At 45.8% G+C, this 27,902-nt stretch overlaps 1 protein-coding gene across 12 annotated transcripts in view; it reads right to left on the bottom strand.

Moving 5' to 3' along the window:
- CALD1 (caldesmon 1) overlaps positions 1 to 27,902 on the bottom strand; it is a 255,486-nt gene that overhangs the window by 8,783 nt on the left and 218,801 nt on the right. For all 12 annotated transcript variants that reach the window (XR_012801944.1, XM_075603039.1, XM_075603040.1 and 9 more), the window contains 5 exons: positions 19,297 to 19,437; positions 7,473 to 7,516; positions 5,798 to 5,876; positions 3,400 to 3,537; positions 1,920 to 2,015 (listed from right to left, as the gene is read on the bottom strand). Coding sequence is in view for 11 of the 12 variants with exons in the window: in XM_075603039.1 (XP_075459154.1) it covers positions 1,920 to 2,015; positions 3,400 to 3,537; positions 5,798 to 5,876; positions 7,473 to 7,516; positions 19,297 to 19,437 (498 nt within the window). In the remaining variant the exon portion in view is untranslated. The remainder of the gene's footprint in view (positions 1 to 1,919; positions 2,016 to 3,399; positions 3,538 to 5,797; positions 5,877 to 7,472; positions 7,517 to 19,296; positions 19,438 to 27,902) is intronic.

The following is a 27,902-nucleotide window of genomic DNA, read 5'->3' on the forward strand; positions in this document are numbered from 1 at the left end:
CCCCCGTCCTCGCTCAGATCCTCACCCCCCACCCCCTTCTCTAACCTCTCCCACCTCCCCATACGGGCACTACCTGTGGAGTGGGTGTGCGGGGTCTGTCCACGCACTACCCAGCGATGGAGGGGGGACCATCCAGGTGGCCGATAGCAGAAGTTGGGACCGACTTCTGGGCTCAGACCACTGGGTCGGGCTCCCGTCCGTCGCCGGGCAAAGGACATATGTGCCAGCATACCCCCCTGTCCGCAGCCCTGGTAATGGTTGACAAATTATATTCTCCCACTTCAAAGACAAATTCCAATGAAACCCCTCCTTATTGCGGTAGACCATGAGCAGTATTTAGAGATAATTGAAAGTTTAAAAAATTAGGAAAATGTATAATTACATATTAAAGTAAAAATAGAGTGATTATTAAAGTATTAAATTGATAAATGCCCCTCCTCACAGTTACAGAAAAGTAAAGCCCCAAAATAATTTGTGAGAAACCGATATCACCAGCAGTACAGACGCCGTACGTCGAGCTAACGCCAGGCTGGCGCTAACGTAAAAACAAATCACAATACCGAAAACATCAGCTGTCTCCGTGTCAAACACCGGAGAGAGATATCCAGGTTTTTAGAAATGGTGAGAATGGAATAACGAATAATAAACATTAGTTTTTGTAATTTAGCAACAGGGTGGGGTGTTTTAACCACAGCCGGTGTCTGGGAAAGCATTCACATTGTAATGAAATAGAAATGCATTAAAATATCAATGTACAATATAAAAAAGCAGAAATGCACTTGGGTTTCATGTGTTCAACATGGCGTCTTGTTACTGGCGTCTGGTGGAAACCAAATGGATGAGAGTCCTTCAGCATCCCAATATCAATAAGAAAAACCTATAGCTGGCCGCTCTTAATAATACATATACTATACTCACAAGGACTGTTCAAATATTTGTCTTTTTATTTTTGCAGAGAAAGCTGCAAAGAAGAAGGCAAATATTTGAAATGTCCTTGTGCAAATACCTATACTGTACATTTATATATATATATATATATATATATATATATATATATATATATATATATATATACATATTATTTTAACTGATTATTTCGACTAATATATATATTATTATTTCAACTATTTAGGAGTGCTTGCTCTTCCATTTTTGTGCATACATATATATATATATATATATATATATATATATATATATTAATATATATATATATATATATATATATATATATATACATATATACACATATATATATATATATATATATATATATATATATATATATATATATATATACTGAGTTAAGTTATGGTGAGTAAAAAAAGTGACAAAAATCCTCCACAGTAAAGCATATAGCAAATGTAAATGTAAATACAACTGTATGCTCATCTGCATGTCTTAGGCAGGTCTGCAACCCCACCTTTCCCCATTGTCACCCAGCACACAGCACTTCCACTACAACAAGGGATTCTGGGAAATGACATGCAAATGAGCACACAGTATACTGTATATATATATATATGTATATGTACACACACATTTTCCTTTACTTTCCGCCTCTTCACCCACAGATTGGTATAGGCGACTTCCACGGAAAACGTCACTTTAAAAAGATCCATAGAAGTTGTTTAGCTGGATATACCCAAGGGGACGCTAAGCCCAAGGGTATACACACACATATATACATGTAAACATACACTGGCACACGCTAAGATTAGGTTGGCACTTAAAAAGCATCACATGATACCCACTGATAAAAAAATAGATCGAGCACCATAAAAGTCCCCATTAGATGAAGTTTGGTTTGCTGCGGCTGTATATGGCCCGTTTATATGGCCCGTTTATATGGCCCGTTTATATGGCCCGTTTATATGGCCCGTTTATATGGCCCGTTTATATGGCCCGTTAGAACTTACTGACGGCATTGAGGAAGGCGATTTGCTGCTCTCCGGAGTTTTAGTTAGCCATTCGTTAATACGACTCGAGACACCAACTTTTAAGCCAGCTGTTTCCTGGAACAAGAAACACAGCCACATATTGGAACCGTTCCAAGTTTAGCGCACGTACATGTATATTGTATTTATGTATATGTATATGTTTATTTATACAGCACCAGTGATGTGCTCAGTGCTTTACAAATAGTGTATTATAAATTCCTGTATCCTAGGCGCGTGAAACATGCAAATGCATGAGGGGAAATGGAATTCCTGCCCTAGGAATGTCACAAACTAACTTACTGCAAAACATGAATTTACTGAAGACATTCAAACAAGTGCCATTGTATTAATAAAAAGAATGACACTGTATTGTTCTGCTCACATGTTGGCACACAGGTTACATTTAACAATGTTCATTCTCTTAAGTCTACACATTCAGAAAGAGAAATACTTTGTTAAAACCTTTCAGTTGCATTAAAATGACTTACTCATTACATCTAAAAACAAGACAATGTCTGAAAGAAATACAATTATATGTTTGTCATTATTTACAATGTAACATGCACACATACTGCATACATACATAGATACATACATACATACATACATACTGCATACATACTGTACCAGTCACATGTTCATGTAACTCTCGTGTACTGCAACTTAAAATATTATCTACTGTCATTGCAAACTCTCACCTCGCTCTGCACGAGCGCTCCCACATCACACCGTTAATGACCAGTTAATACGCGATAAATAATTATAGCATTTATATTGTATAGAATCACTGTTAATGTACACAGTACTGTGCGTGTAACTTGCGCCGGCTAAGTTTGGTGTAACCTGATCCTTTATACACAGGTACTGAACCCCAAAGATGCGCACGGTCATCGTTATATATTTCAAAATCAGATGAGAAGGGTCCAAAGAGGGAAATATTCACTGAAGTGAGATCACCATTATCATTCCTGTACGTATGTCTCACAACAAAGCACACTCAGTGCTCACTTTTATACCACTCTGCGCTCACTTTTATATCACTCCGCGCTCACGTTTATACCACTCAGCGCTCACTTTTATATCACTCCGCGCTCACTTTTATACCACTCCGCGCTCACTTTTATACCACTCCGCGCTCACTTTTATACCACTCCGCGCTCACTTTTATACCACTCCGCGCTCACTTTTATACCACTCCGCGCTCACTTTTATACCACTCCGCGCTCACTTTTATACCACTCCGCGCTCACTTTGATATCACTCCGCGCTCACTTTTATACCACTCCGCGCTCACTTTTATACCACTCCGCGCTCACTTTTATCATTCTTCCCACCAATCCGCACTTTCCTGCACCCCCCCCCCCCCCTGAACGCTGCTCCAGTCCCCGCGTAACCTTTGTGAGTGTTACAGAAAGGAAACGATTGATCTATTCTCCATTCCCAATAGAATGACGATCACCTTATTTGGCGACCCGGCTCCTCCCGGCGATGAGAAAACGTTCCCTTTCTCCCACATGCTCTTTATGTTCCGGACGCCTTCAGCCGGCAGCGGGAGGTCGGAGGCTGCAGGTTTGGCAGGTTTGGCAGCTTTGTTACTCTAAAAAGAGACAGCGGCCCGTTATTTCTCCCAACGCGTTCGTCTGTCCGACTAGTCCAGAGGTTTCCGACCCTTTCCTTGGTTAAGGAACCCTAAGTGAAATTCCGAGGAGCCCCAACCATCTCTAATAGCAACTCTGGGATCAGAAGCATTGTAAATTCTTCTGTATTTGATACAATTTTGAAATGATCAGAACATTACAAGGAACCCTTTAGGGATGCCCAGGGAACCCAATGGTTGGAAAACACAGTACTAGTCCATGGCGAACATCTTCAGTCATCAGTTACCTGTTGGCAAAATGTCATTGGCTTTCTCACAGCTCTCAGCTAGTAAAGGGCAAGTGACACAAAGCCACAGCTAAAAGAGTCACAATGCTGTGCCCGCGGTGACAGGTGGGACTTAAGGAACGAAGGCCAGAGGACTGGGACACTATGTCCTACCTGCCCACAGCGGGTTAATTATACTGCACCCCAGTGACCTCTGTGTGTTCCTCAGTAAAGAGCACTCGCTGCACACCAATTCTGTACTGTATATACATATGTATATACATCCCCTCTGCAAAATGTACACCAAATTCTGTACTGTATATATGTATTTATATACATCCCCTCTGCAACATGCACAGCAAATTCTGTACTGTATATACGTACTGTATGTATATACATCCCCTCTGCAAAATGCACACAAAATTCTGTACTGTATATACGTACTGTATGTATATACATCCCCTCTGCAACATGCACACCAAATTCTGTACTGAATATACGTATGTATATACATCCCCTCTGCAAAATGCACACAAAATTCTGTACTGTATATACGTACTGTATGTATATACATCTCCTCTGCAACATGCACACCAAATTCTGTACTGAATATACGTATGTATATACATCCCCTCTGCAACATGCACAGCAAATACAAATTGCAGTGTGATGTTCTGTACGAGTGCTGCATGATTGTGAAACAGTAGAACCAGAAATAAGACGTTTGTATTTACAAATGCTTTTTTATATAGCACGTCTTCAAACAAACGCCCCCACTGTTATCCGAGACGCTCCTTTATTGTTCTTGTGTAATTTCCGGCAGCGCTATATTTAGTATAGTGGTCTAATAAACAAACTACTCAGCTTTACTGTGTGTATAAACACAACACACATCTACTGTAAGTTACATGTCAAACCCACGTACACAGCATGCACTATAAAGATATAGCACATCTACCCCCTATTCATTTATACTCCATTAGTACTCGATTGGTACTTTTGGGCTTTTAAATGACATTATCACATATTTTGATTGTTTTGGGGCAATATTATGATAAACTAGTCACAGGAAATGTGTTTAATTACTTACTTGTACTCAAATAACAAAAGGGAGGGGGTGTCCAGCACGTGAAAAGAAGTGACCAGCGCTGGTCATTTAGGAAGAAGATGTAACTATTGCTTCCATGAATACACTTCTGAAACATAAAGGGAATGGATTGTTCCCACACAAAGGGTAACGCACGGGGCCATAATATGCAAAAGGAAAACCCAATACGGATGCATCCCTACGCACTCAGCGAGGCAACACGCGGGATTTATATCCTCTCTAAATCACCAGGGTTGGCCACTTCTCTGCATGTGCTGGAGACCCCCTTACCTTCTGTTATTTGCTCATTCTGGCGTTTTCCTTTTTTGGGGGAGATTTCTTGTCTTATCCATATTTTGTTGACTTATTTTTACTCATTGTGTAAGTTTTGACTACTGCTGAACAACTCAAAGTAATATACATCAGAAGCGTTCTCTCCTTATGGAGGCTGCATTCTTCCTTCAAACTACAGTAGTCCAAAAGATGAGAGAACAATACAGACGTCCATTGGAATGTGTGGACTAAAAAAGACTTGAAAGTTTCTTGAAGAAAGTCTAAGGCCTCGGGCATGGTCAGCGCTTAGGCGTACCAGTGAGCCCCTGCAGCCGCAATGAGCCCCTGCACTCCGCAAGCGTGCGGAAACGTAAGTCTTATCCAAATTTTAGATTTCGCGCTCATGGGAGCGCAGGGCCGGTCACGTGAGCGGTTCGCCCAATGAGGGTGAACCAGCTCCGTGACGTCACTGGCGCGCCCCCCGACACACCCTCGGACTGCGCACTAACCAAGGCCAGGGAAAGCACCCGCTTTCCCTCAGCCTCAGCGCGCCTCCGCACGGGCTGAGTCACCATGGACTCAGCCTAAGGGTTAAAGTATAAACAGTGGCAACGTTTTCTGAAATTATACATACCACAATTGCACTTGTGTACTGCTCCAGTCTGCTGTCAATCTTGGAGACAACCGTGGATGGTTGTGCAGGTTTAAGACTACTGTTAAAATAAAATTTTCATCTTTAGATATTCAACAACATTTACAGCCTACACATTCCATGCATCAATAAAAATATGCACTAGAAATAATAATGTCTGCATAAACACACACACACAATGAAAAGCTAGTTAAAATGTAATAGAAATGATCTCCCTGTCTTGCTTATATTAAGGTGCTTTTTTTATGCATTATTTATTGTTCATTTTTTTTACAACCCGACGTTCCTACAATACAATTACCAGTTATGCTTCATTAGCTGTGATCTTTTAGTTACAGTGGCGAGGAGAAGTTTGTCACCTGCAATGGACATACTTGAAAACGAGAGGTAACTCTCAATGTATTACTTCCTGGTAAAATATTTTTATAAATAAATAATAAATAAATAAATAATTTTGGATCTTCCATAGTTTGTCCATGATAAGCTTCTTGATCAAATCACCTTCTTAAATATACAATAGGGTTTAAAATAACCAATACCATGTCTTTTGAAACAAAATGAGGTATGGATTACAATGAGTAATTAAGAGAAATTAAGAGTCGGTATGTGCAAAAGTAAGTGAAACCCTGGTTTTATCAGCTAAATTAATGGGAGTAATTAGAATCAGATGTTTAAATAATTAGGTAGATCTTCAAATGTGAATTTGGGAGGCCCTACACTATATGAATATCTGACATTTTGTGGGTTTTGTTTTCACCATACAGGTGTGTGTTAGCACGTCATGCCATGATCAAAAGACATCTCTCAGGATCTCAGAAAAGCCGTTATTGATGCTCATCAGTCTAGAAAAGGGTTACACAACATTTCTAAGGATTGGGGGCTCCACCGATCCACTGTGAGACAGTTCAAGACCACGGTCACTCTACCCAGGAGTGGTCGTCTACCAAAATTCCTCCAGGAAGTCACAAAGAACCCCAGAGTAACATCCAAGGATCTGCCGGCCACTCTCGCCTCGGCTAATGTGAGTGTCCAGGACTCAATCATCAGAAATACTGAACAAGAATGGCGTTCATGGAAGGATATCCAGGAGGAAACCACTGCTCTCTAAAAAGAACATTGCTGCACATCTGAATTTTGCCAAAATGTTGGTTACAATTACCCCTTTCTCATTATAGAGAAGTGTAATAATGTTACATGGGCCAATAGGAAACCGTGACATCATATCCGGCTTATTATTGGCCCATGTGACACGGAGCTTTAATCCTGAGCTGAGATACGGGCACCCCCTACGGAGGTAAGTATCTCAGGAAGCAGGTGGTTCCCGGAGCTGAAATTAATGGGCTTTAGTTCCGGCGACCACCATCTTCAATCCGACATGTATTAAAAAAAGGAAAGCGTCAGGGCTGCTACTCTCTCCCTCTCACCGCCCCCAGAGACCTGCCGCTCCTAGGTGGCACTTACCTGCTTACCACTGTGGGACGGTCCTGAGGCCATTAATGACTGGCTCAGCAATGTGACTTTGTATCATTCAAGTTTAGAGAGACTTTAACAAGCACAGTTTGTAAAGTCAAATAAAATAACTAGTAGGACACACGTTTGGCGGCCCAGCTACTGCTTTACAGCTGTGATTAATCTGCCCCACAAATACTTTACTCACCTCTTCTGAGCGGATTTATTCAAAAACTCTGCCCGTTCCTCAATCTAGAAGAGAAATGTTTACATTTTATTATTATTATTATATCAAAGGAAAAGACCAAATACTGTTTCCTTTAAACATGAACAGTTTACAAAAACCTGCAAAACACGCTGGCAGGAAAATATCCCACCGCAGAACAAATCTTTCAACGCACACACGGAAAATATTTACCTTTTTTGTCACTGCTTAAAATAAATGTAACAGATTATACAGGTACCGTACATTTCTATTCACAAAAATAATGACACCTGGAATGTTGCATCACCCTTTAAGAGCTGACATGTATGTGTATGTATGTGTATGTATGCACATGTATGTGTATGTACTGTACTGTATGTATATACAACAGCAAATACATATGGATTGTAGTTCACAAGAACAGCCAGTGACCTGCCTGGCTTTAGGTTTGATTAAATACCATATAAACATATGGTGACTTGGCCCGCAATAGTCTCAAACCCAAAGTACCCCAGCCGGCAGCTGCTGAGAACATCCAATCACTTACTAAGAAATAATGTGTTTATTGGTACTCAGAGTGGGTGTGGCACTCAGCGTGGGTGTGGCACTCAGCGTGGGTGTGGCACTCAGCGTGGGTGTGGCACTCAGCGTGGGTGTGGCACTTAGCGTGGGTGTGGCACTCAGCGTGGGTGTGGCACTCAGCGTGGGTGTGGCACTCAGCGTGGGTGTGGCACTCAGCTTGGGTGTGGCACTCAGCGTGGGTGTGGCACTCAGCCTGGGTGTGGCACTCAGCCTGGGTGTGGTACTCAACTCCAGTCCTCAAGCCACCCCCCTCCCCCCACAAACAGGTCAGGTTTTCAGGATATCTCAGCTTCAGCAGAGATGGCTCAATGAGAGGCTCAGTTGAAGACTGCACCACCTGTACTGAAGCAGGGACTTATTGAGCCACCTGTGCTGTAGCTGGGATATCCTGAAACCTGAACCACCTTAAGGTACATACTAGTTAAACAGCCTCTAGACCAGTCTTTTTAACCTGGGGTTCCTAGGGCGCCCCTAAAGGGTCCCTGCGATCTTCAGAACATTCGAAAATTGTAAAAAATACAGAAAAATTTACAATGCTATTAGAGAGGGTTGGGGTTACTTACAATGCATTTGATCTCAGACGCGCTATTAGAGAGGGTTGGGGTCCCTTACAATGCATCTGATCTCAGAAGCGCTATTAGAGAGGGTCGGGGTTCCTTACAATGTATCTGATCTCAGACGCGCTATTAGAGAGGGTTGGGGTCTCCTTACAATGCATCTGATCTCAGAAGCGCTATTAGAGAGGGTTGGGTTCTCCTTACAATGCATCTGATCTCAGACGCGCTAATAGAGAGGGTTGGGGTCTCCTTACAATGCATCTGATCTCAGAAGCGCTATTAGAGAGGGTTGGGGTTCCTTACCATGCATCTGATATCAGACACGGGCTATTAGAGAGGGTTGGGGTTCCTTACAATGCATCTAATCTCAGACGCGCTATTAGAGAGGGTTGGGGTTCCACAGAATTTCCCCATATAATTATAGCGTTACTCAACCAAAAACAGGTTGCAAACCACTACTCTATACAAAGTATGTAACATTAAACTGGCAGACTAAGATGATATTCTTCTTGGAACAGAAATTCAGACAGGATAATGTTCTGTAGCATTCCTATATAGATTATGACAGGGCCGGAATAGGAGAAACTAGAATGATGTTTTTTAAAGTAAATCAATTAAATGAAATCATTAGAAATACTTAGTATAGAAAATGTCTTCTTTACAGCCCTGCGGTAAGTAACTTCAACTTTAATTTAAGAATAATCCCTTATGTGCATGAGCCATTTTTGACCAATTTGATGCCTGGCTACTTACTCACAAACTTGACGTGACTAATACCATTTTTGAACAGGATAAAAGCTCTGACAGTGCAAATCCTGTGTAGAAGTGACATGTTTCACTATTAGTTACTTCTAGAAGCATGGCTACAGTATGTCTACAGATAATAGCCTGGCTTGCTGAGCCGGAGCAGCTACCTGCACCTACTTCAGAGGTAAGTATCTCTGGAATCAGGGGGTCCCCAGTGCTATAGATAACGGGTTCTGCTCCAGAGACCCCCTGCTTCAGTTATCTATTTAAATAAAACCTTGTGATAATTTCCTCTCCAATTAAATGTCATTGCGTCCCTGAATGAAATATTCTACCCAGTGACATGTTTCAGCCCCTTCTCCCCGTGCGTTGCAGTGAGCCCCCAGTGATATGTTTCAGCTCCTTCTCCCTGTGTGTTGCAGTGAGCCCCCAGTGACATGTTTCAGCCCCTTCTCCCCGTGCGTTGCAGTGAGCCCCCAGTGACATGTTTCAGCTCCTTCTCCCCGTGTGTTGCAGTGAGCCCCCAGTGATATGTTTCAGCTCCTTCTCCCCGTGCGTTGCAGTGAGCCCCCAGTGACATGTTTCAGCTCCTTCTCCCCGTGTGTTGCAGTGAGCCCCGAGTGACATGTTTCAGCTCCTTCTCCCCGTGTGTTGCAGTGAGCCCCGAGTGACATGTTTCAGCTCCTTCTCCCCGTGTGTTGCAGTGAGCCCCCAGTGATATGTTTCAGCTCCTTCTCCCCGTGTGTTGCAGTGAGCCCCGAGTGACATGTTTCAGCTCCTTCTCCCCGTGTGTTGCAGTGAGCCCCCAGTGACATGTTTCAGCTCCTTCTCCCCGTGTGTTGCAGTGAGCCCCCAGTGACATGTTTCAGCTCCTTCTCCCCGTGTGTTGCAGTGAGCCCACAGTGACATGTTTCAGCTCCTTCTCCCCGTGTGTTGCAGTGAGCCCCCAGTGACATGTTTCAGCTCCTTCTCCCCGTGTGTTGCAGTGACCCCCCAGTGACATGTTTCAGCTCCTTCTCCCCGTGTGTTGCAGTGAGCCTCCAGTGACATGTTTCAGCTCCTTCTCCCCGTGCGTTGCAGTGAGCCCCCAGTGACATGTTTCAGCTCCTTCTCCCCGTGCGTTGCAGTGAGCTCCCAGTGACATGTTTCAGCTCCTTCTCCACGTGTGTTGCAGTGAGCCCCCAGTGACATGTTTCAGCCCCTTCTCCCCGTGTGTTGCAGTGAGCCCCCCAGTGATATGTTTCAGCTCCTTCTCCCCGTGTGTTGCAGTGAGCCCCCAGTGACATGTTTCAGCTCCTTCTCCCCGTGTGTTGCAGTGAGCCCCCAGTGATATGTTTCAGCTCCTTCTCCCCGTGTGTTGCAGTGAGCCCCCAGTGATATGTTTCAGCTCCTTCTCCCCGTGTGTTGCAGTGAGCCCCCAGTGACATGTTTCAGCTCCATCTCCCCGTGTGTTGCAGTGAGCCCCCAGTGACATGTTCCTTCTCCCTGTGTGTTGCAGTGAGCCCCCAGTGACATGTTTCAGCTCCTTCTCCCCGTGTGTTGCAGTGAGCCCCCAGTGACATGTTTCAGCCCCTTCTCCCCGTGTGTTGCAGTGAGCCCCCAGTGACATATTTCAGCTCCTTCTCCCCGTGTGTTGCAGTGAGCCCCCAGTGATATGTTTCAGCTCCTTCTCCCCGTGTGTTGCAGTGAGCCCCCAGTGACACGTTTCAGCTTCTTCTCCCCGTGTGTTGCAGTGAGCCCCCAGTGACATGTTCCTTCTCCCTGTGTGTTGCAGTGAGCCCCCAGTGACACGTTTCAGCTTCTTCTCCCCGTGTGTTGCAGTGAGCCCCCAGTGACATGTTCCTTCTCCCCGTGTGTTGCAGTGAGCCCCCAGTGACATGTTTCAGCTCCTTCTCCCCGTGTGTTGCAGTGAGCCCCCAGTGACATGTTTCAGCTCCTTCTCCCCGTGTGTTGCAGTGAGCCCCCAGTGACATGTTTCAGCTCCTTCTCCCCGTGTGTTGCAGTGAGCCCCCAGTGATATGTTTCAGCTCCTTCTCCCCGTGTGTTGCAGTGAGCCCCCAGAGACATGTTTCAGCTCCTTCTCCCCGTGTGTTGCAGTGAGCCCCCAGTGACATGTTTCAGCTCCTTCCCCCGTGCGTTGCAGTGAGCCCCCAGTGATATGTTTCAGCTCCTTCTCCCCGTGTGTTGCAGTGAGCCCCCAGTGACATGTTTCAGCTCCTTCTCCCCGTGTGTTGCAGTGAGCCCCCAGTGACATATTTCAGCTCCTTCTCCCCGTGTGTTGCAGTGAGCCCCCAGTGATATGTTTCAGCTCCTTCTCCCCGTGTGTTGCAGTGAGCTCCCAGTGACACGTTTCAGCTTCTTCTCCCCGTGTGTTGCAGTGAGCCCCCAGTGACATGTTCCTTCTCCCTGTGTGTTGCAGTGAGCCCCCAGTGACATGTTTCAGCTCCTTCTCCCCGTGTGTTGCAGTGAGCCCCCAGTGACATGTTTCAGCTCCTTCTCCCTGTGTGTTGCAGTGAGCCCCCAGTGACATGTTTCAGCTCCTTCTCCCCGTGTGTTGCAGTGAGCCCCCAGTGACATGTTCCTTCTCCCCGTGTGTTGCAGTGAGCCCCCAGTGACATGTTTCAGCTCCTTCTCCCCGTGTGTTACAGTGAGCCCCCAGTGACATGTTCCTTCTCCCCGTGTGTTGCAGTGAGCCCCCAGTGATATGTATCAGCCCCTTCTCCCCGTGTGTTGCAGTGAGCCCCCAGTGACATGTTTCAGCTCCTTCTCCCCGTGTGTTGCAGTGAGCCCCCAGTGACATGTTTCAGCTCCTTCTCCCTGTGTGTTGCAGTGAGCCCCCAGTGACATGTTTCAGCTCCTTCTCCCCGTGTGTTGCAGTGAGCCCCCAGTGACATGTTTCAGCTCCTTCTCCCCGTGTGTTGCAGTGAGCCCCCAGTGACATGTTTCAGCTCCTTCTCCCCGTGTGTTGCAGTGAGCCCCCAGTGATATGTTTCAGCTCCTTCTCCCCGTGTGTTGCAGTAAGCCCCCAGAGACATGTTTCAGCTCCTTCTCCCCGTGTGTTGCAGTGAGCCCCCAGTGACATGTTTCAGCTCCTTCCCCCGTGCGTTGCAGTGAGCCCCCAGTGATATGTTTCAGCTCCTTCTCCCCGTGCGTTGCAGTGAGCCCCCAGTGACATGTTTCAGCTCCTTCTCCCCGTGTGTTGCAGTGAGCCCCCAGTGACATGTTTCAGCTCCTTCTCCCCGTGTGTTGCAGTGAGCCCCCAGTGACATGTTCCTTCTCCCCGTGTGTTGCAGTGAGCCCCCAGTGATATGTTTCAGCCCCTTCTCCCGTGTGTTGCAGTGAGCCCCCAGTGACATGTTTCAGCTCCTTCTCCCCGTGTGTTGCAGTGAGCCCCCAGTGACATGTTTCAGCTCCTTCTCCCCGTGTGTTGCAGTGAGCCCCCAGTGACATGTTTCAGCTCCTTCCCCCGTGCGTTGCAGTGAGCCCCCAGTGATATGTTTCAGCTCCTTCTCCCCGTGCGTTGCAGTGAGCCCCCAGTGACATGTTCCTTCTCCCCGTGTGTTGCAGTGAGCCCCCAGTGATATGTTTCAGCTCCTTCTCCCCGTGTGTTGCAGTGAGCCCCCAGTGACATGTTTCAGCTCCTTCTCCCCGTGTGTTGCAGTGAGCCCCCAGTGACATGTTTCAGCTCCTTCTCCCCGTGTGTTGCAGTGAGCCCCCAGTGACATGTTTCAGCTCCTTCTCCCCGTGTGTTGCAGTGAGCCCCCAGTGACATGTTTCAGCTCCTTCTCCCCGTGTGTTGCAGTGAGCCCCCAGTGACATGTTTCAGCTCCTTCTCCCCGTGTGTTGCAGTGAGCCCCCAGTGACATGTTTCAGCTCCTTCTCCCCGTGTGTTGCAGTGAGCCCCCAGTGATATGTTTCAGCTCCTTCTCCCCGTGTGTTGCAGTAAGCCCCCAGAGACATGTTTCAGCTCCTTCTCCCCGTGTGTTGCAGTGAGCCCCCAGTGACATGTTTCAGCTCCTTCCCCCGTGCGTTGCAGTGAGCCCCCAGTGATATGTTTCAGCTCCTTCTCCCCGTGCGTTGCAGTGAGCCCCCAGTGACATGTTTCAGCTCCTTCTCCCCGTGTGTTGCAGTGAGCCCCCAGTGACATGTTTCAGCTCCTTCTCCCCGTGTGTTGCAGTGAGCCCCCAGTGACATGTTCCTTCTCCCCGTGTGTTGCAGTGAGCCCCCAGTGATATGTTTCAGCCCCTTCTCCCCTGTGTTGCAGTGAGCCCCCAGTGACATGTTTCAGCTCCTTCTCCCCGTGTGTTGCAGTGAGCCCCCAGTGACATGTTTCAGCTCCTTCTCCCCGTGTGTTGCAGTGAGCCCCCAGTGACATGTTTCAGCTCCTTCTCCCCGTGTGTTGCAGTGAGCCCCCAGTGATATGTTTCAGCTCCTTCTCCCCGTGTGTTGCAGTGAGCCCCCAGTGACATGTTTCAGCTCCTTCCCCCGTGCGTTGCAGTGAGCCCCCAGTGATATGTTTCAGCTCCTTCTCCCCGTGCGTTGCAGTGAGCTCCCAGTGACATGTTCCTTCTCCCCGTGTGTTGCAGTGAGCCCCCAGTGATATGTTTCAGCTCCTTCTCCCCGTGTGTTGCAGTGAGCCCCCAGTGACATGTTTCAGCTCCTTCTCCCCGTGTGTTGCAGTGAGCCCCCAGTGACATGTTTCAGCTCCTTCTCCCCGTGTGTTGCAGTGAGCCCCCAGTGACATGTTTCAGCTCCTTCTCCCCGTGTGTTGCAGTGAGCCCCCAGTGACATGTTTCAGCTCCTTCTCCCCGTGTGTTGCAGTGAGCCCCCAGTGACATGTTTCAGCTCCTTCTCCCCGTGTGTTGCAGTGAGCCCCCAGTGACATGTTTCAGCTCCTTCTCCCCGTGTGTTGCAGTGAGCCCCCAGTGATATGTTTCAGCTCCTTCTCCCCGTGTGTTGCAGTGAGCCCCCAGGGATATGTTTCAGCTCCTTCCCCCGTGCGTTGCAGTGAGCCCCCAGTGATATGTTTCAGCTCCTTCTCCCCGTGCGTTGCAGTGAGCCCCCAGTGACATGTTCCTTCTCCCCGTGTGTTGCAGTGAGCCCCCAGTGATATGTTTCAGCTCCTTCTCCCCGTGTGTTGCAGTGAGCCCCCAGTGACATGTTCCAGCTCCTTCTCCCCGTGTGTTGCAGTGAGCCCCCAGTGACATGTTTCAGTTCCTTCTCCCCGTGTGTTGCAGTGAGCCCCCAGTGATATGTTTCAGCTCCTTCTCCCCGTGTGTTGCAGTGAGCCCCCAGTGACATGTTTCAGCTCCTTCTCCCCGTGTGTTGCAGTGAGCCCCCAGTGATATGTTTCAGCTCCTTCTCCCCGTGTGTTGCAGTGAGCCCCCAGTGACATGTTTCAGCTCCTTCTCCCCGTGTGTTGCAGTGAGCCCACAGTGACATGTTCCTTCTCCCCATGTGTTGCAGTGAGCCCCCAGTGACATGTTTCAGCTCCTTCTCCCCGTGTGTTGCAGTGAGCCCCCAGTGACATGTTTCAGCTTCTTCTCCCCGTGTGTTGCAGTGAGCCCCCAGTGACATATTTCAGCTCCTTCTCCCCGTGTGTTGCAGTGAGCCCCCAGTGATATGTTTCAGCTCCTTCTCCCCGTGCGTTGCAGTGAGCCCCCAGTGACATGTTCCTTCTCCCCGTGTGTTGCAGTGAGCCCCCAGTGACATATTTCAGCTCCTTCTCCCCGTGTGTTGCAGTGAGCCCCCAGTGATATGTTTCAGCTCCTTCTCCCCGTGCGTTGCAGTGAGCCCCCAGTGACATGTTCCTTCTCCCCGTGTGTTGCAGTGAGCCCCCAGTGACATGTTTCAGCTCCTTCTCCCCGTGTGTTGCAGTGAGCCCCCAGTGACATGTTCCTTCTCCCCGTGTGTTGCAGTGAGCCCCCAGTGACATGTTTCAGCTCCTTCTCCCTGTGTGTTTCAGTGAGCCCCCAGTGACATGTTTCAGCTCCTTCTCCCCGTGTGTTGCAGTGAGCCCCCAGTGACATATTTCAGCTCCTTCTCCCCGTGTGTTGCAGTGAGCCCCCAGTGATATGTTTCAGCTCCTTCTCCCCGTGTGTTGCAGTGAGCCCCCAGTGACATGTTTCTTCTCCCCGTGTGTTGCAGTGAGCCCCCAGTGACATGTTTCTTCTCCCCGTGTGTTGCAGTGAGCCCCCAGTGACATGTTTCTTCTCCCCGTGTGTTGCAGTGAGCCCCCAGTGACATGTTTCTTCTCCCCGTGTGTTGCAGTGAGCCCCCAGTGACATGTTTCTTCTCCCCGTGTGTTGCAGTGAGCCCCCAGTGACATGTTTCTTCTCCCCGTGTGTTGCAGTGAGCCACAGGGTTGAGATGCCGCAGCTCTGGCTGACTTGAGACGCTAGATGGCAGGAAAGTTCTATGTGCAAAGCCCGAGCAGGAAGCGCTTGTTTTCCTAACACTGGGAAATCTTCCAACGGGAACATTGCAGCGCTGACACTGATATATAACACATTTTCTTTAGAAGGCTTTAGATATAAACTTGCTTAAAGAAATCTGTTTGTTCCAACATTTTTGAGATGTGCAAATCGCCCCTTGCAAGGTTCTGCCTGTGTAGTTATAGGTTAGGTTGCAGCTTATTATATTTATGATAAGTAAAAATCAGAAGCATTAATATCTCTTGTAAACAACTGTACTTTACAAATACTTGCAACACATTTGAAAGAGATTTCAGTAGTATCTGCTAATGGTGGATGTTGTAGGTCTCTGGTCATTAAGGAGAAAGTCTTGCATCATATCACATGTGGGGATGCGTGTTTATGTATAACGCTTCCTGTATATATGGATTTAAGCCTCTGATAAATTCCCAGAAAAGCAGCAACAAGGGGAAAATCCTCCTCACCCCAGGAAGAGCCTGCACCCCACCTGGGGACATTCCCAAACCTCCTCACCCCAGGAAGAGTCTGCACCCCACACCTGGGGACATTCCCAAACAGCCTCACCCCGGGAAGAGTCTGCGTACCCCACCTGGGGACATTCCCAAACCTCCTCACCCCAGGAAGAGTCTGCGTACCCCACTGGGGACATTCCCAAACCTGCTGACCCCAGGAAGAGTCTGCGTACCCCACCTGGGGACATTCCCAAACATCCTCACCCCAGGAAGAGTCTGCGTACCCCACCTGGGGACATTCCCAAACCTCCTCACCCCAGGAAGAGTCTGCACCCCACACCTGGGGACATTCCCAAACCTCCTCACCCCAGGAAGAGTCTGCGTACCCCACTGGGGACATTCCCAAACCTCCTCACCCCAGGAAGAGTCTGTGTACCCCACTGGGGACATTCCCAAACCTCACCCCAGGAAGAGTCTGCGTACCCCACCTGGGGACATTCCCAAACCTCCTCACCCCAGGAAGAGTCTGCGTACCCCACTGGGGACATTCCCAAACCTCCTCACCCCAGGAAGAGTCTGCGTACCCCACTGGGGACATTCCCAAACCTCCTCACCCCAGGAAGAGTCTGCGTACCCCACTGGGGACTTTCCCAAACATCCTCACCCCAGGAAGAGTCTGCGTACCCCACTGGGGACATTCCCAAACATCCTCACCCCAGGAAGAGTCTGCGTACCCCACTGGGGACATTCCCAAACCTCCTCACCCCAGGAAGAGTCTGCGTACCCCACCTGGGGACATTCACAAACATCCTCACCCCAGGAACAGTCTGCGTACCCCACACCTGGGGACATTCCCAAACATCCTCACCCCAGGAAGAGTCTGCACCCCACACGTGGGGACATTCCCAAACCTCCTCACCCCAGGAACAGTCTGCACCCCACACCTGGGGACATTCCCAAACATCCTCACCCCAGGAACAGTCTGCACCCCACACCTGGGGACATTCCCAAACATCCTCACCCCAGGAACAGTCTGCACCCCACACCTGGGGACATTCCCAAACATCCTCACCCCAGGAACAGTCTGCACCCCACACCTGGGGACATTCCCAAACATCCTCACCCCAGGAACAGTCTGCACCCCACACCTGGGGACATTCCCAAACATATTGTCAGAGTCCATCTTTACCAACTTTAATCAGGGAATAGTTAGTGGGGGGGGTGGGTGTTACCCCTAAAATTAAATTGCTTCTGAGTTTAGCTCCAGCTCTATGAGACTAAAACATGTGTGCAAAAATACGAGGCGTAAAACATAATTTCCCATTAACAAGTTGAAATAATATTTTTATGTTTATAGTAGTGTATTAGAAATACTGGAAAATATATATTTTTGCACACTGATAAATACCCTTAGTAACTGGATTACAATGATACACAGACTGTGCTGTACAATATGTAATAATAATGTGATGGTGCTTCAGGAACTGGAGAATATACAGGTTGTCGTGGAGATAAAATGAGAAGCTGCGAGGGTCGCTGTGACCCTCACTGGGCGCCAACGCAATGTTTTTATGTATGCGCTTTTTTGTTTAGTTTTACTCACAGCTTAGAGTAGGGGTGAGCAAACGTTTTATCCTGCGCCCCCCTGCCTGCTCGCGCCCCCCCTCACCTTGTATCCAGCATCATATGACATCACAGGTCATGTGATTTCACTTCAGTTGCCATGGCGACGCGTCACACCGGCGGCCTGAATCAAGGTGAGTTGAGTTGCAGAGGCCACACGCGATCTCCTGGCATTAAATGTAAATGCCTTTGGGAAGAGCGCGGGGTCTCTGCAACCACCGCGCTCCCCCCCCAGAAATATCTTGCACCCCCCCCCTGTTTGCGCACCCCCCCTGTTTGCGCACCCCCCCTGTTTGCGCACCCCTGCCTTAGAGTACAAATGTTTGCCGTGTTCTCCTGTTTCTCCTTTTTTATGTACGAGATCTCTTTTCTGCGTACAGCAGCTCAGCACGGCCATACAAATACACACAACTACAACATTTGTGTTTGCAGCTTTTCGTGTGAAACATTATCCCAGAATCATCATTTTTGTTAGACACAAAACGCATGCAATTATTTAACTTTACCACAACTGAAGCACAGGTTAAGTCATGCATTCCTTCCATTAAAACTACACACATTCCACATAAAATCTTTACAGGCATGTAATAAAAACTTTAAGTACATACACTATATAAAATTATAAAGTACAGCTGTAAAATATGGAAAAAAAACAGAAAAAGAAAAAGATTGTTAGTACTGTATGTTGTAATCCTAATTCTAATATTTGTTACCACTTTTAAAAAAAAAGTATGGTTCTATATATTGGAACATCACTGAATTATCTATATGTAAAAATGGTATTTACGATTAAGAACATAGTTTAGAACTATGTGCCTCTTGGATGCTAGTATTTAAATTGGACATGGAACCATATTTTGTGACAAAATGCATTTATTTTCACAAAGTCTCCTGAAAATGCCAATTCAGATGACTGGAAGGCAGGGGCAGTTCTGCCCATTTATCAGAATTTATTGTGATTAGACTCAATCACGTCGGATACAATTCCGAGTGTGCAAACTCACTGCTGTTTCTGTTATCTATGTTAATTGTGTCAAGCCTCAGTGACTCCCAGGTAGCCAACCAGAGAACAACCTGTAAAGAATATAACAGTCTAATTGGCTTTCCTGAGCAGATCTAACAGAACTACTAGCAAAGATCAACTGCTTTCATTTTTTTAAAGCATTTATTAGGTGTTTCTGAATGGCGAAGTTTTCCCTTATCCTTATCAGAGAGCCAGCAAAGACACGGGCAGGTGGGAAGAGGGGACTTTGGCTACACAAACACGTTCTTCTTCTGTGTGAGAAGGTAACCCTACGTACAATGCCATCGGGTGCATCTCAATTCTTTGCAAATTCTTTGCAAATTTCCTATACTCTGAGGAAAACAACAAGAAACGGGCACACATTTGCAAACGTGAAATAATTGAAGTGCAAGATGTCTCCATATTTACCTTAAAAGACGACCCTTTTGGAGTAAGACACTTAAATGGTTTCTTCTCCTCCGGTAATCCGTCGTCGGGGACTTTCTGCCGTTTCTCCGCCGCCCCCGCCCTTCTCTTCTCGATTTCTTGTTTCAGCCGTTTCTTCTCTTCCTGAAAAATCAAGTTTCTAATTATTTACATCACAAAGTCTCATTTTAGTTTTTAATCTGAAACGAAGGAGGTTTTCACTTCCGTACTAAACATATTGTATTTTTGGGGAAGTAAAGTCCATTCTATATGTTATGCACATAACCCTCCTCTGTGTTCCAATTGTTTATTAAGAAGGTCTAGCATAGCATTTAAACTGTCAACAATTAAGCCTTTCCGTTTGTATACAACCTTATATATTGTATAAATCCTTTCATAACTTATATACTCTATTAATGTGGTTCAATGAGCTGGTATTAATATTGGCTTTAGGGAGGGGTGGGTCTGATGTTAGGTTGTGAAACCATTTAAAAGGACCGACAAAATAATTCTTCATAGCTGGAATGATAATATAGAGAGTTTGAAACATCACACGTTTCCTGTAATGAAACGCACAGGTTTCAAAAGCGCTGATGTTACCGATGAAGAATTATTTTGTTTGTCCATTAAAAGGTCTTATAACCTACTACAAACTAGCATCCACCTTTTTAGAATGAATGTATACCAAACACCTTGCCCGACTCTGCAAAAAGGGTGAGGGCACCGTTCTTCCATCCTGAAACCTGCCAGAAGTTTCCGCCAAATCGGTGCAGCCGCTACCTTGGAATTCATGTTTCCCCACAGATATCTTTATTAGTGACACATACACCTTGCTTACATTTACTTTTCGGGTACAGTAAATAACATTGTTCGTTCACTTACATTGTATTATAATCAACATTTCATGTTCGTCTTAAAGCGTGCGTGGGTGGGGTTGGCGCAGCTCCGTCTGTTGTAATTCCTGAAATGGTATCCATTTCTCGGCTTGGATTCAGAATTAGTCTGTATTTGGGGTATTTTAGTTATCTCCCGTTCCTGGTCCAGTCTGGAACCTTGTATTAGCTGATTTGGGGATCTAACGACCTCCCGTTGAAGCATTTACATTTTTCTCTAATTTCTTCCTTAATACAATTTAGTTACATGTCCTGCTGTCTATGTGGTACTCCCAATCAGATTGCCGGTAATATATTATTTTAACATAATCTAACTTAACTATTAACTCAACTAATCGTGTTGGTGCGTTCGTTCCTCTCTGAACCAGATGTCTTCCCGGAAATGAGACTATATTATTCAACCATATGTATCGAGCATCCTGTACCACCTCACCATGGCATCATAGAGCTCTCAAATAGTGGTGGGTTACCTGGATATTTTCCCTATCGTTGTTCTCAGGGCTTTCAATCCTATATCGTCTTTTGTCCCCATATTTGTCCCTTCCAGGAACCAATCCCACCTCAGATGGAAGTCCCCCAGCGTTCTGTTTCTGCCCAGGCACGTTTCAAGTCTGTCACTTGTCATTAGTTTGTACAGCACGTTGTGTAAATTCTCCAGCGAGGGTTGGTGTGGTGATAACCAGATTAACATAATTGTCTTTCTTGCTGCTAAGAGTATGACTTCTGTGGGACTTGTCACTGTTTTGCGAATTTGGCGGTCATGTGTCCAATTCTCTGTGAGCGAAAATCAGAGGAATTGGGTCCTTGACCCAGGATATTTTCAATTTTGCCTTTATAAAGCTTAACACCCGGTCCCAGTATCTGGATATATATTCACGGGTCCAAAGGCAGTGTTTGTGGTCGGCCTTTGGTTTCTTACATTTTGGACATTTCGTTGTGTCGCCTGTCCTCGTTTTTATTTGTCTCATGAACGAGATGTATGCCCTGTGTGTTACTTTGAATTGCATTTCCCTCCAGGTCACCGATGGTACGAGCCTGTGAATTCTCTGGTTGCCTTTATTCAGCTGTCCCATATTTTGTATCTCAGGGAAATCTATTTTCCATGCTCTGAGAGTATTAGCGCGAGTGTTCTCCATATCCTGATCTCTTATCATATTGTATAGTTCTGATAATGTGGATTTTTTGTGTGTGTTGAGATTGAAATAGTTATCAATTTAGTTGTTTTGGGGTATGGCGGTTTTGTGGTTAGTCAACTTTTTACAGTAGCTGATTATCTGTGTGTGTGTGAGAAGGCGTGAATCAGATTTTGCGGGATGTCCCATTTTTTGGCAAAATCTTGGAATTTCATGAATTCCTGCTGGTCTCTGTTAATTAAATTTCCAAAATTGGAATGAGGATTGTGTGGACCTAGGTGTGAAACTAGAATTCCCTTGGATTGATTTATATCTTAAGATTGTGAAAGATAGTTTATATTTTTCCCGGAGAGTTTTCCAGGTGACTATCATGTCTTTGAATAGAGTGTTGTTTCTCTGGATTAGTGGGATGTCAGTCCACCTTTTATGAATTAGTTCTCTCAGGGTATGTCCAGGAATAATAGCTTGTGTCTTGAATCCAGTCCCCTACGTGTCTCATCACGCAGGCCATATTATAGTTCCTAATATTTGGTAGGTTAATACCCCCCATTTCTCTTGCAAGCTGTACGTTTTTATAAGCTATTCTGCTTCTTATGGATCCCCACAGAAATGTTGTCATTGCTCTGCGCCTTTTGTTAACATCTGTATGTTTCAGTAGGAAGGGGCGGGTTTGCATAGCATAGTTCTGTATGTCAGTAGGAAGGGGAGGGTTTGCATAGCATAGTTCTGTATGTTTCAGTAGCACAGGGAGGGTTTGCATAGTTCTGTATGTGTCAGTAGCACGGGGAGGGTTTGCTTAGCATAGTTCTGTATGTGTCAGTAGGAAGGGAGGGTTTGCATAGCATAGTTCTGTATGTTTCAGTAGCACAGTGAGGGTTTGCATAGTTCTGTATGTGTCAGTAGCACGGGGAGGGTTTGCTTAGCATAGTTCTGTATGTTTCAGTAGGAAGGGGAGGGTTTGCATAGCATAGTTCTGTATGTGTCAGTAGGAAGTGGCGGGTTTGCATAGCATAGTTCTGTATGTGTCAGTAGGAAGGGGAGGGTTTGCATAGCATAGTTCTGTATGTTTCAGTAGCACAGGGAGGGTTTGCATAGTTCTGTATGTGTCAGTAGCACGGGGAGGGTTTGCTTAGCATAGTTCTGTATGTTTCAGTAGGAAGGGGAGGGTTTGCATAGCATAGTTCTGTATGTGTCAGTAGGAAGTGGCGGGTTTGCATAGCATAGTTCTGTATGTGTCAGTAGGAAGGGGAGGGTTTGCTTAGCATAGTTCTGTATGTGTCAGTAGGAAGGGGAGGGTTTGCATAGCATAGTTCTGTATGTGTCAGTAGGAAGGGGAGGGTTTGCTTAGCATAGTTCTGTATGTGTCAGTAGGAAGTGGCGGGTTTGCATAGCATAGTTCTGTATGTGTCAGTAGGAAGGGGAGGGTTTGCTTAGCATAGTTCTGTATGTGTCAGTAGGAAGGGGAGGGTTTGCATAGCATAGTTCTGTATGTGTCAGTAGGAAGGGGAGGGTTTGCATAGCATAGTTCTGTATGTGTCAGTAGGAAGGGGAGGGTTTGCTTAGCATAGTTCTGTATGTGTCAGTAGGAAGGGGCGGGTTTGCATAGCATAGTTCTGTATGTGTCAGTAGGAAGTGGAGGGTTTGCATAGCATAGTTCTGTATGTGTCAGTAGGAAGGGGAGGGTTTGCATAGCATAGTTCTGTATGTGTCAGTAGGAAGAGGCGGGTTTGCTTAGCATAGTTCTGTATGTGTCAGTAGGAAGGGGAGGGTTTGCTTAGCATAGTTCTGTATGTGTCAGTAGGAAGGGGAGGGTTTGCTTAGCATAGTTCTGTATGTGTCAGTAGGAAGGGGAGGGTTTGCTTAGCATAGTTCTGTATGTGTCAGTAGGAAGAGGCGGGTTTGCTTAGCATAGTTCTGTATGTGTCAGTAGGAAGGGGAGGGTTTGCATAGCATAGATCTGTATGTGTCAGTAGGAAGGGGAGGGTTTGCATAGCATAGTTCTGTACTGTATGTGTCAGTAGCACAGGGAGGGTTTGCATAGCATAGTTCTGTATGTGTCAGTAGCACAGGGAGGGTTTGCATAGCATAGTTCTGTATGTGTCAGTAGGAAGGGAGGGTTTGCTTAGCATAGTTCTGTATGTGTCAGTAGGAAGGGGCGGGTTTGCATAGCATAGTTCTGTATGTTTCAGTAGGAAGGGGAGGGTTTGCATAGCATAGTTCTGTATGTTTCAGTAGCACAGGGAGGGTTTGCTTAGCATAGTTCTGTATGTGTCAATAGCACAGGGAGGGTTTGCATAGCATAGTTCTGTATGTGTCAGTAGGAAGGGGCGGGTTTGCATAGCATAGTTCTGTATGTGTCAGTAGGAAGGGGCGGGTTTGCATAGCATAGTTCTGTATGTTTCAGTAGCACAGGGAGGGTTTGCTTAGCATAGTTCTGTATGTGTCAGTAGGAAGGGTTTGCATGGGGTATAGAAATATCATTTTGATCACATTTGCACCGCCGACGAGAGACAGTGGTAAGGTCATCCTATTCTTTAATTCTCCTACTATGTTATTTATTATTGGCTTGAAGTTATTATCGTACGGCCTGGAGAGATCTGCTTCCAGTAATACCCCTAAGTATCTTATAGGTTTTTGTGTGATTTTTACTAGTAGAATATTCGGCTTTTTTGTATAGAGCGGTTCCTTAATGTATATCATTTCGGTCTTTGATATGTTAATTTTGAATCCCGCGAAGGACACAAAGTTTTGCTGCAGTATGTGTTTAATTGATTCGTTAGTGTTAGTGAGGAACATCAATATATGGCGGCAAACATTGATAATTTTAATTCTGTTTTATTCATCCTGATCCCCTTAAATTCCTTCATTTGTCTCAAATATATTGCTAGGGGTTTTATAGCAAGGTTGAACAATAGTGGCGATAGAGGGCATCCCTGACACGTTCCTCTATACAACTGAAAGGGATCCGAGAGGCGTCCTGCTGCTATGATTCTGGCCATTGGTGTATTGTACATAGCTTTTATCATATTATTGAAATTTCCACTTAAGTCAAATTTGTCAAGAGTAAAGAATACACAGTTGCACAATATATTATCGAATGCCTTTTCGGCATCAATGCTACTAAGGCGAAGTTTTTTATTTTGTGCATCTGAACCCATTCCATAGCGGCTAGTCCGCTATCATTTTGGTGAATATTTTAGTGTCCTGATTGATCAGGGAGGTCTGTAATATTCAGGCCACAGAGGATCTTTGCCTTGTTTATATATTATCCTGATAAGGGCTATCTCACATGATTGCGCGAAGGTCGTCTCCGCTAGTGCCCTACGATACACTTACCGTAAGGGTTCAGTTAGCTCCTCTTTAAATATTTTGTAATGTTCCCCTGGGAGCCTGTCCGGCCCTGGGGCCTTCACATTTTAGAGATTTCGGATTGTATTGTTTTCTCTCTTTCAGTAATTGGGTAGCTCAGGCTATACATGTCTTCCTGGCTGATTTTGGGCAGCTGCAGGTTTTGGAAAAATGTCTCTCGCTATTATGGAATTCATTTTTTTAAGCGATAAAAATTATTTCAACGGTGCATCTCATTGACCAGATTCTTGACACAAAACATTAAATGTATTATTTTGCAACTTGTACTACATTTTCAGACAATTTGCTAGAACCGTTTCAGAGAAATGAAATATTGCAAATGAAAATAAAGAGAATGGAGTTGAGGACTCTGCATTGGAGGATTAAAGGAGTGGGCCAGAGCCAGATATTCTGTATTCTGTATTCTGTAGGCATGACAGCCTGTGTTTTACTGCTTGAGAGCCAGACCTAGCCCAGCCGTGTGCTGCATAGAGTTAGCAATAAGTATAGCTTTAATAATGTTACTTTCACAAATGTTCCTGTTTCAAACTCACATACTGTATTTGGATTCTAAGTGACACACATCATACAATGTTTGAAACAATGCAAATTGTGTTCGAATTTCTAATCATTTGCAATGTCCATAAACCTTAACACGAATTCCCTTTAATTTTGCTTAGATGAGCTCTTACAAGATACATTGGAAGCTGCGCAAGGAGACGCAGGATCAGTATTCAAACATGTCTGTCCGATACCATTTCACTCAAAAAGTATTTATTACATAGTGAATTTACTAATATCATGTTTCTTTATGTTAACATAGGAAATAAACAAGTATTCAAATGAGTGAGAATAACAGGTATTGGAAGCAAAGATCCATGTTTGTACAATTATTTTGACCCCAAATAGTGAGCTGTTGATATAATGAGGCTGGGTAGGACTATGTAAGGCTCGATGTTGGTATAAATGAGGCTGGGTGGGACTATGTAAGGCTCGATGTTGGTATAAATGAGGCTGGGTAGGACTATGTAAGGCTCGATGTTGGTATAAATGAGGGTGGGTGGGACTATGTAAGGCTCGATATTGGTATAAATGAGGCTGGGTGGGACTATGTAAGGCTCGATGTTGGTATAAATGAGGCTGGGTAGGACTATGTAAGGCTCAATGTTGGTATAAATGAGGCTGGGTAGGACTATGTAAGGCTCGATGTTGATATAATGAGGCTGGGTAGGACTATGTAAGGCTCGATGTTGGTATAAATGAGGCTGGGTAGGACTATGTAAGGCTCGATGTTGGTATAAATGAGGCTGGGTGGGACTATGTAAGGCTCGATGTTGGTATAAAAGAGGCTGGGTAGGACTATGTAAGGCTCAATGTTGGTATAAATGAGGCTGGGTAGGACTATGTAAGGCTCGATGTTGGTATAAATGAGGCTGGGTAGGACTATGTAAGGCTCGATGTTGGTATAAATGAGGCTGGGTAGGACTATGTAAGGCTCGATGTTGGTATAAATGAGGCTGGGAATGACTATGTAAGGCTCGATGTTGGTATAAATGAGGCTGGGTAGGACTATGTAAGGCTCGATGTTGGTATTAATGAGGCTGGGTAGGACTATGTAAGGCTCGATGTTGGTATAAATGAGGCTGGGTAGGACTATGTAAGGCTCGATGTTGGTATAAATGAGGCTGGGTGGGACTATGTAAGGCTCGATGTTGATATAAATGAGGCTGGGTGGGACTATGTAAAAGTTCGATGTTGGTATAAATGAGGCTGGGTAGGACTATGTAAGGGTCGATGTTGGTATAAATGAGGCTGGGTAGGACTATGTAAGGCTCGATGTTGGTATAAATGAGGCTGGGTAGGACGATGTAAGGCTCGATGTTGGTATTGATGAGGCTGGGTGGGACTATGTAAGGCTCGATGTTGGTATAAATGAGGCTGGGTGGGACTATGTAAGGCTCGATGTTGGTATAAATGAGGCTGGGTGGGGCTATGTAAGGCTCGATGTTGGTATAAATGAGGCTGGGTGGGGCTATGTAAGGCTCGATGTTGGTATAAATGAGGCTGGGTGGGGCTATGTAAGGCTCGATGTTGGTATAAATGAGGCTGGGTGGGACTATGTAAGGCTTGAACTTCGTATAAATGAGGCTGGGTGGGACTATGTAAGGCTCGATGTTGGTATAAATGAGTCTGGGTAGGACTATGTAAGGCTCGATGTTCGTATAAATGAGGCTGGGTAGGACTATGTAAGGCTCGATGTTGGTATGAATGAGGCTGGGTAGGACTATGTAAGGCTCGATGTTGGTATGAATGAGGCCGGGTGGGACTATGTAAGGCTCGATGTTGGTATAAATGAGGCTGGGTAGGACTATGTAAGGCTCGATGTTGGTATGAATGAGGCTGGGTGGGGCTATGTAAGGATCGATGTTGGTATAAATGAGGCTGGGTAGGACTATGTAAGGCTCGATGTTGGTATAAATGAGGTTGGGTAGGACTATGTAAGGCTCGATGTTCGTATAAATGAGGCTGGGTAGGACTATGTAAGGCTCGATGTTGGTATGAATGAGGCCGGGTGGGACTATGTAAGGCTCGATGTTGGTATAAATGAGGCTGGGTAGGACTATGTAAGGCTCGATGTTGGTATGAATGAGGCTGGGTGGGGCTATGTAAGGATCGATGTTGGTATAAATGAGGCTGGGTAGGACTATGTAAGGCTCGATGTTGGTGTAAATGAGGTTGGGTAGGACTATGTAAGGCTCGATGTTGGTATAAATGAGGCTGGGTGGGGCTATGTAAGGCTCGATGTTGGTATAAATGAGGCTGGGTGGGGCTATGTAAGGCTCGATGTTGGTATAAATGAGGCTGGGTGGGACTATGTAAGGCTTGAACTTCGTATAAATGAGGCTGGGTGGGACTATGTAAGGCTCGATGTTGGTATAAATGAGTCTGGGTAGGACTATGTAAGGCTCGATGTTCGTATAAATGAGGCTGGGTAGGACTATGTAAGGCTCGATGTTGGTATGAATGAGGCTGGGTAGGACTATGTAAGGCTCGATGTTGGTATGAATGAGGCCGGGTGGGACTATGTAAGGCTCGATGTTGGTATAAATGAGGCTGGGTAGGACTATGTAAGGCTCGATGTTGGTATGAATGAGGCTGGGTGGGGCTATGTAAGGATCGATGTTGGTATAAATGAGGCTGGGTAGGACTATGTAAGGCTCGATGTTGGTATAAA

The sequence above is a fragment of the Ascaphus truei genome, chromosome 5 (genome assembly GCF_040206685.1).
Source record: "Ascaphus truei isolate aAscTru1 chromosome 5, aAscTru1.hap1, whole genome shotgun sequence".
In the NCBI taxonomy this organism is placed as follows: Eukaryota; Metazoa; Chordata; class Amphibia; order Anura; family Ascaphidae; genus Ascaphus; species Ascaphus truei.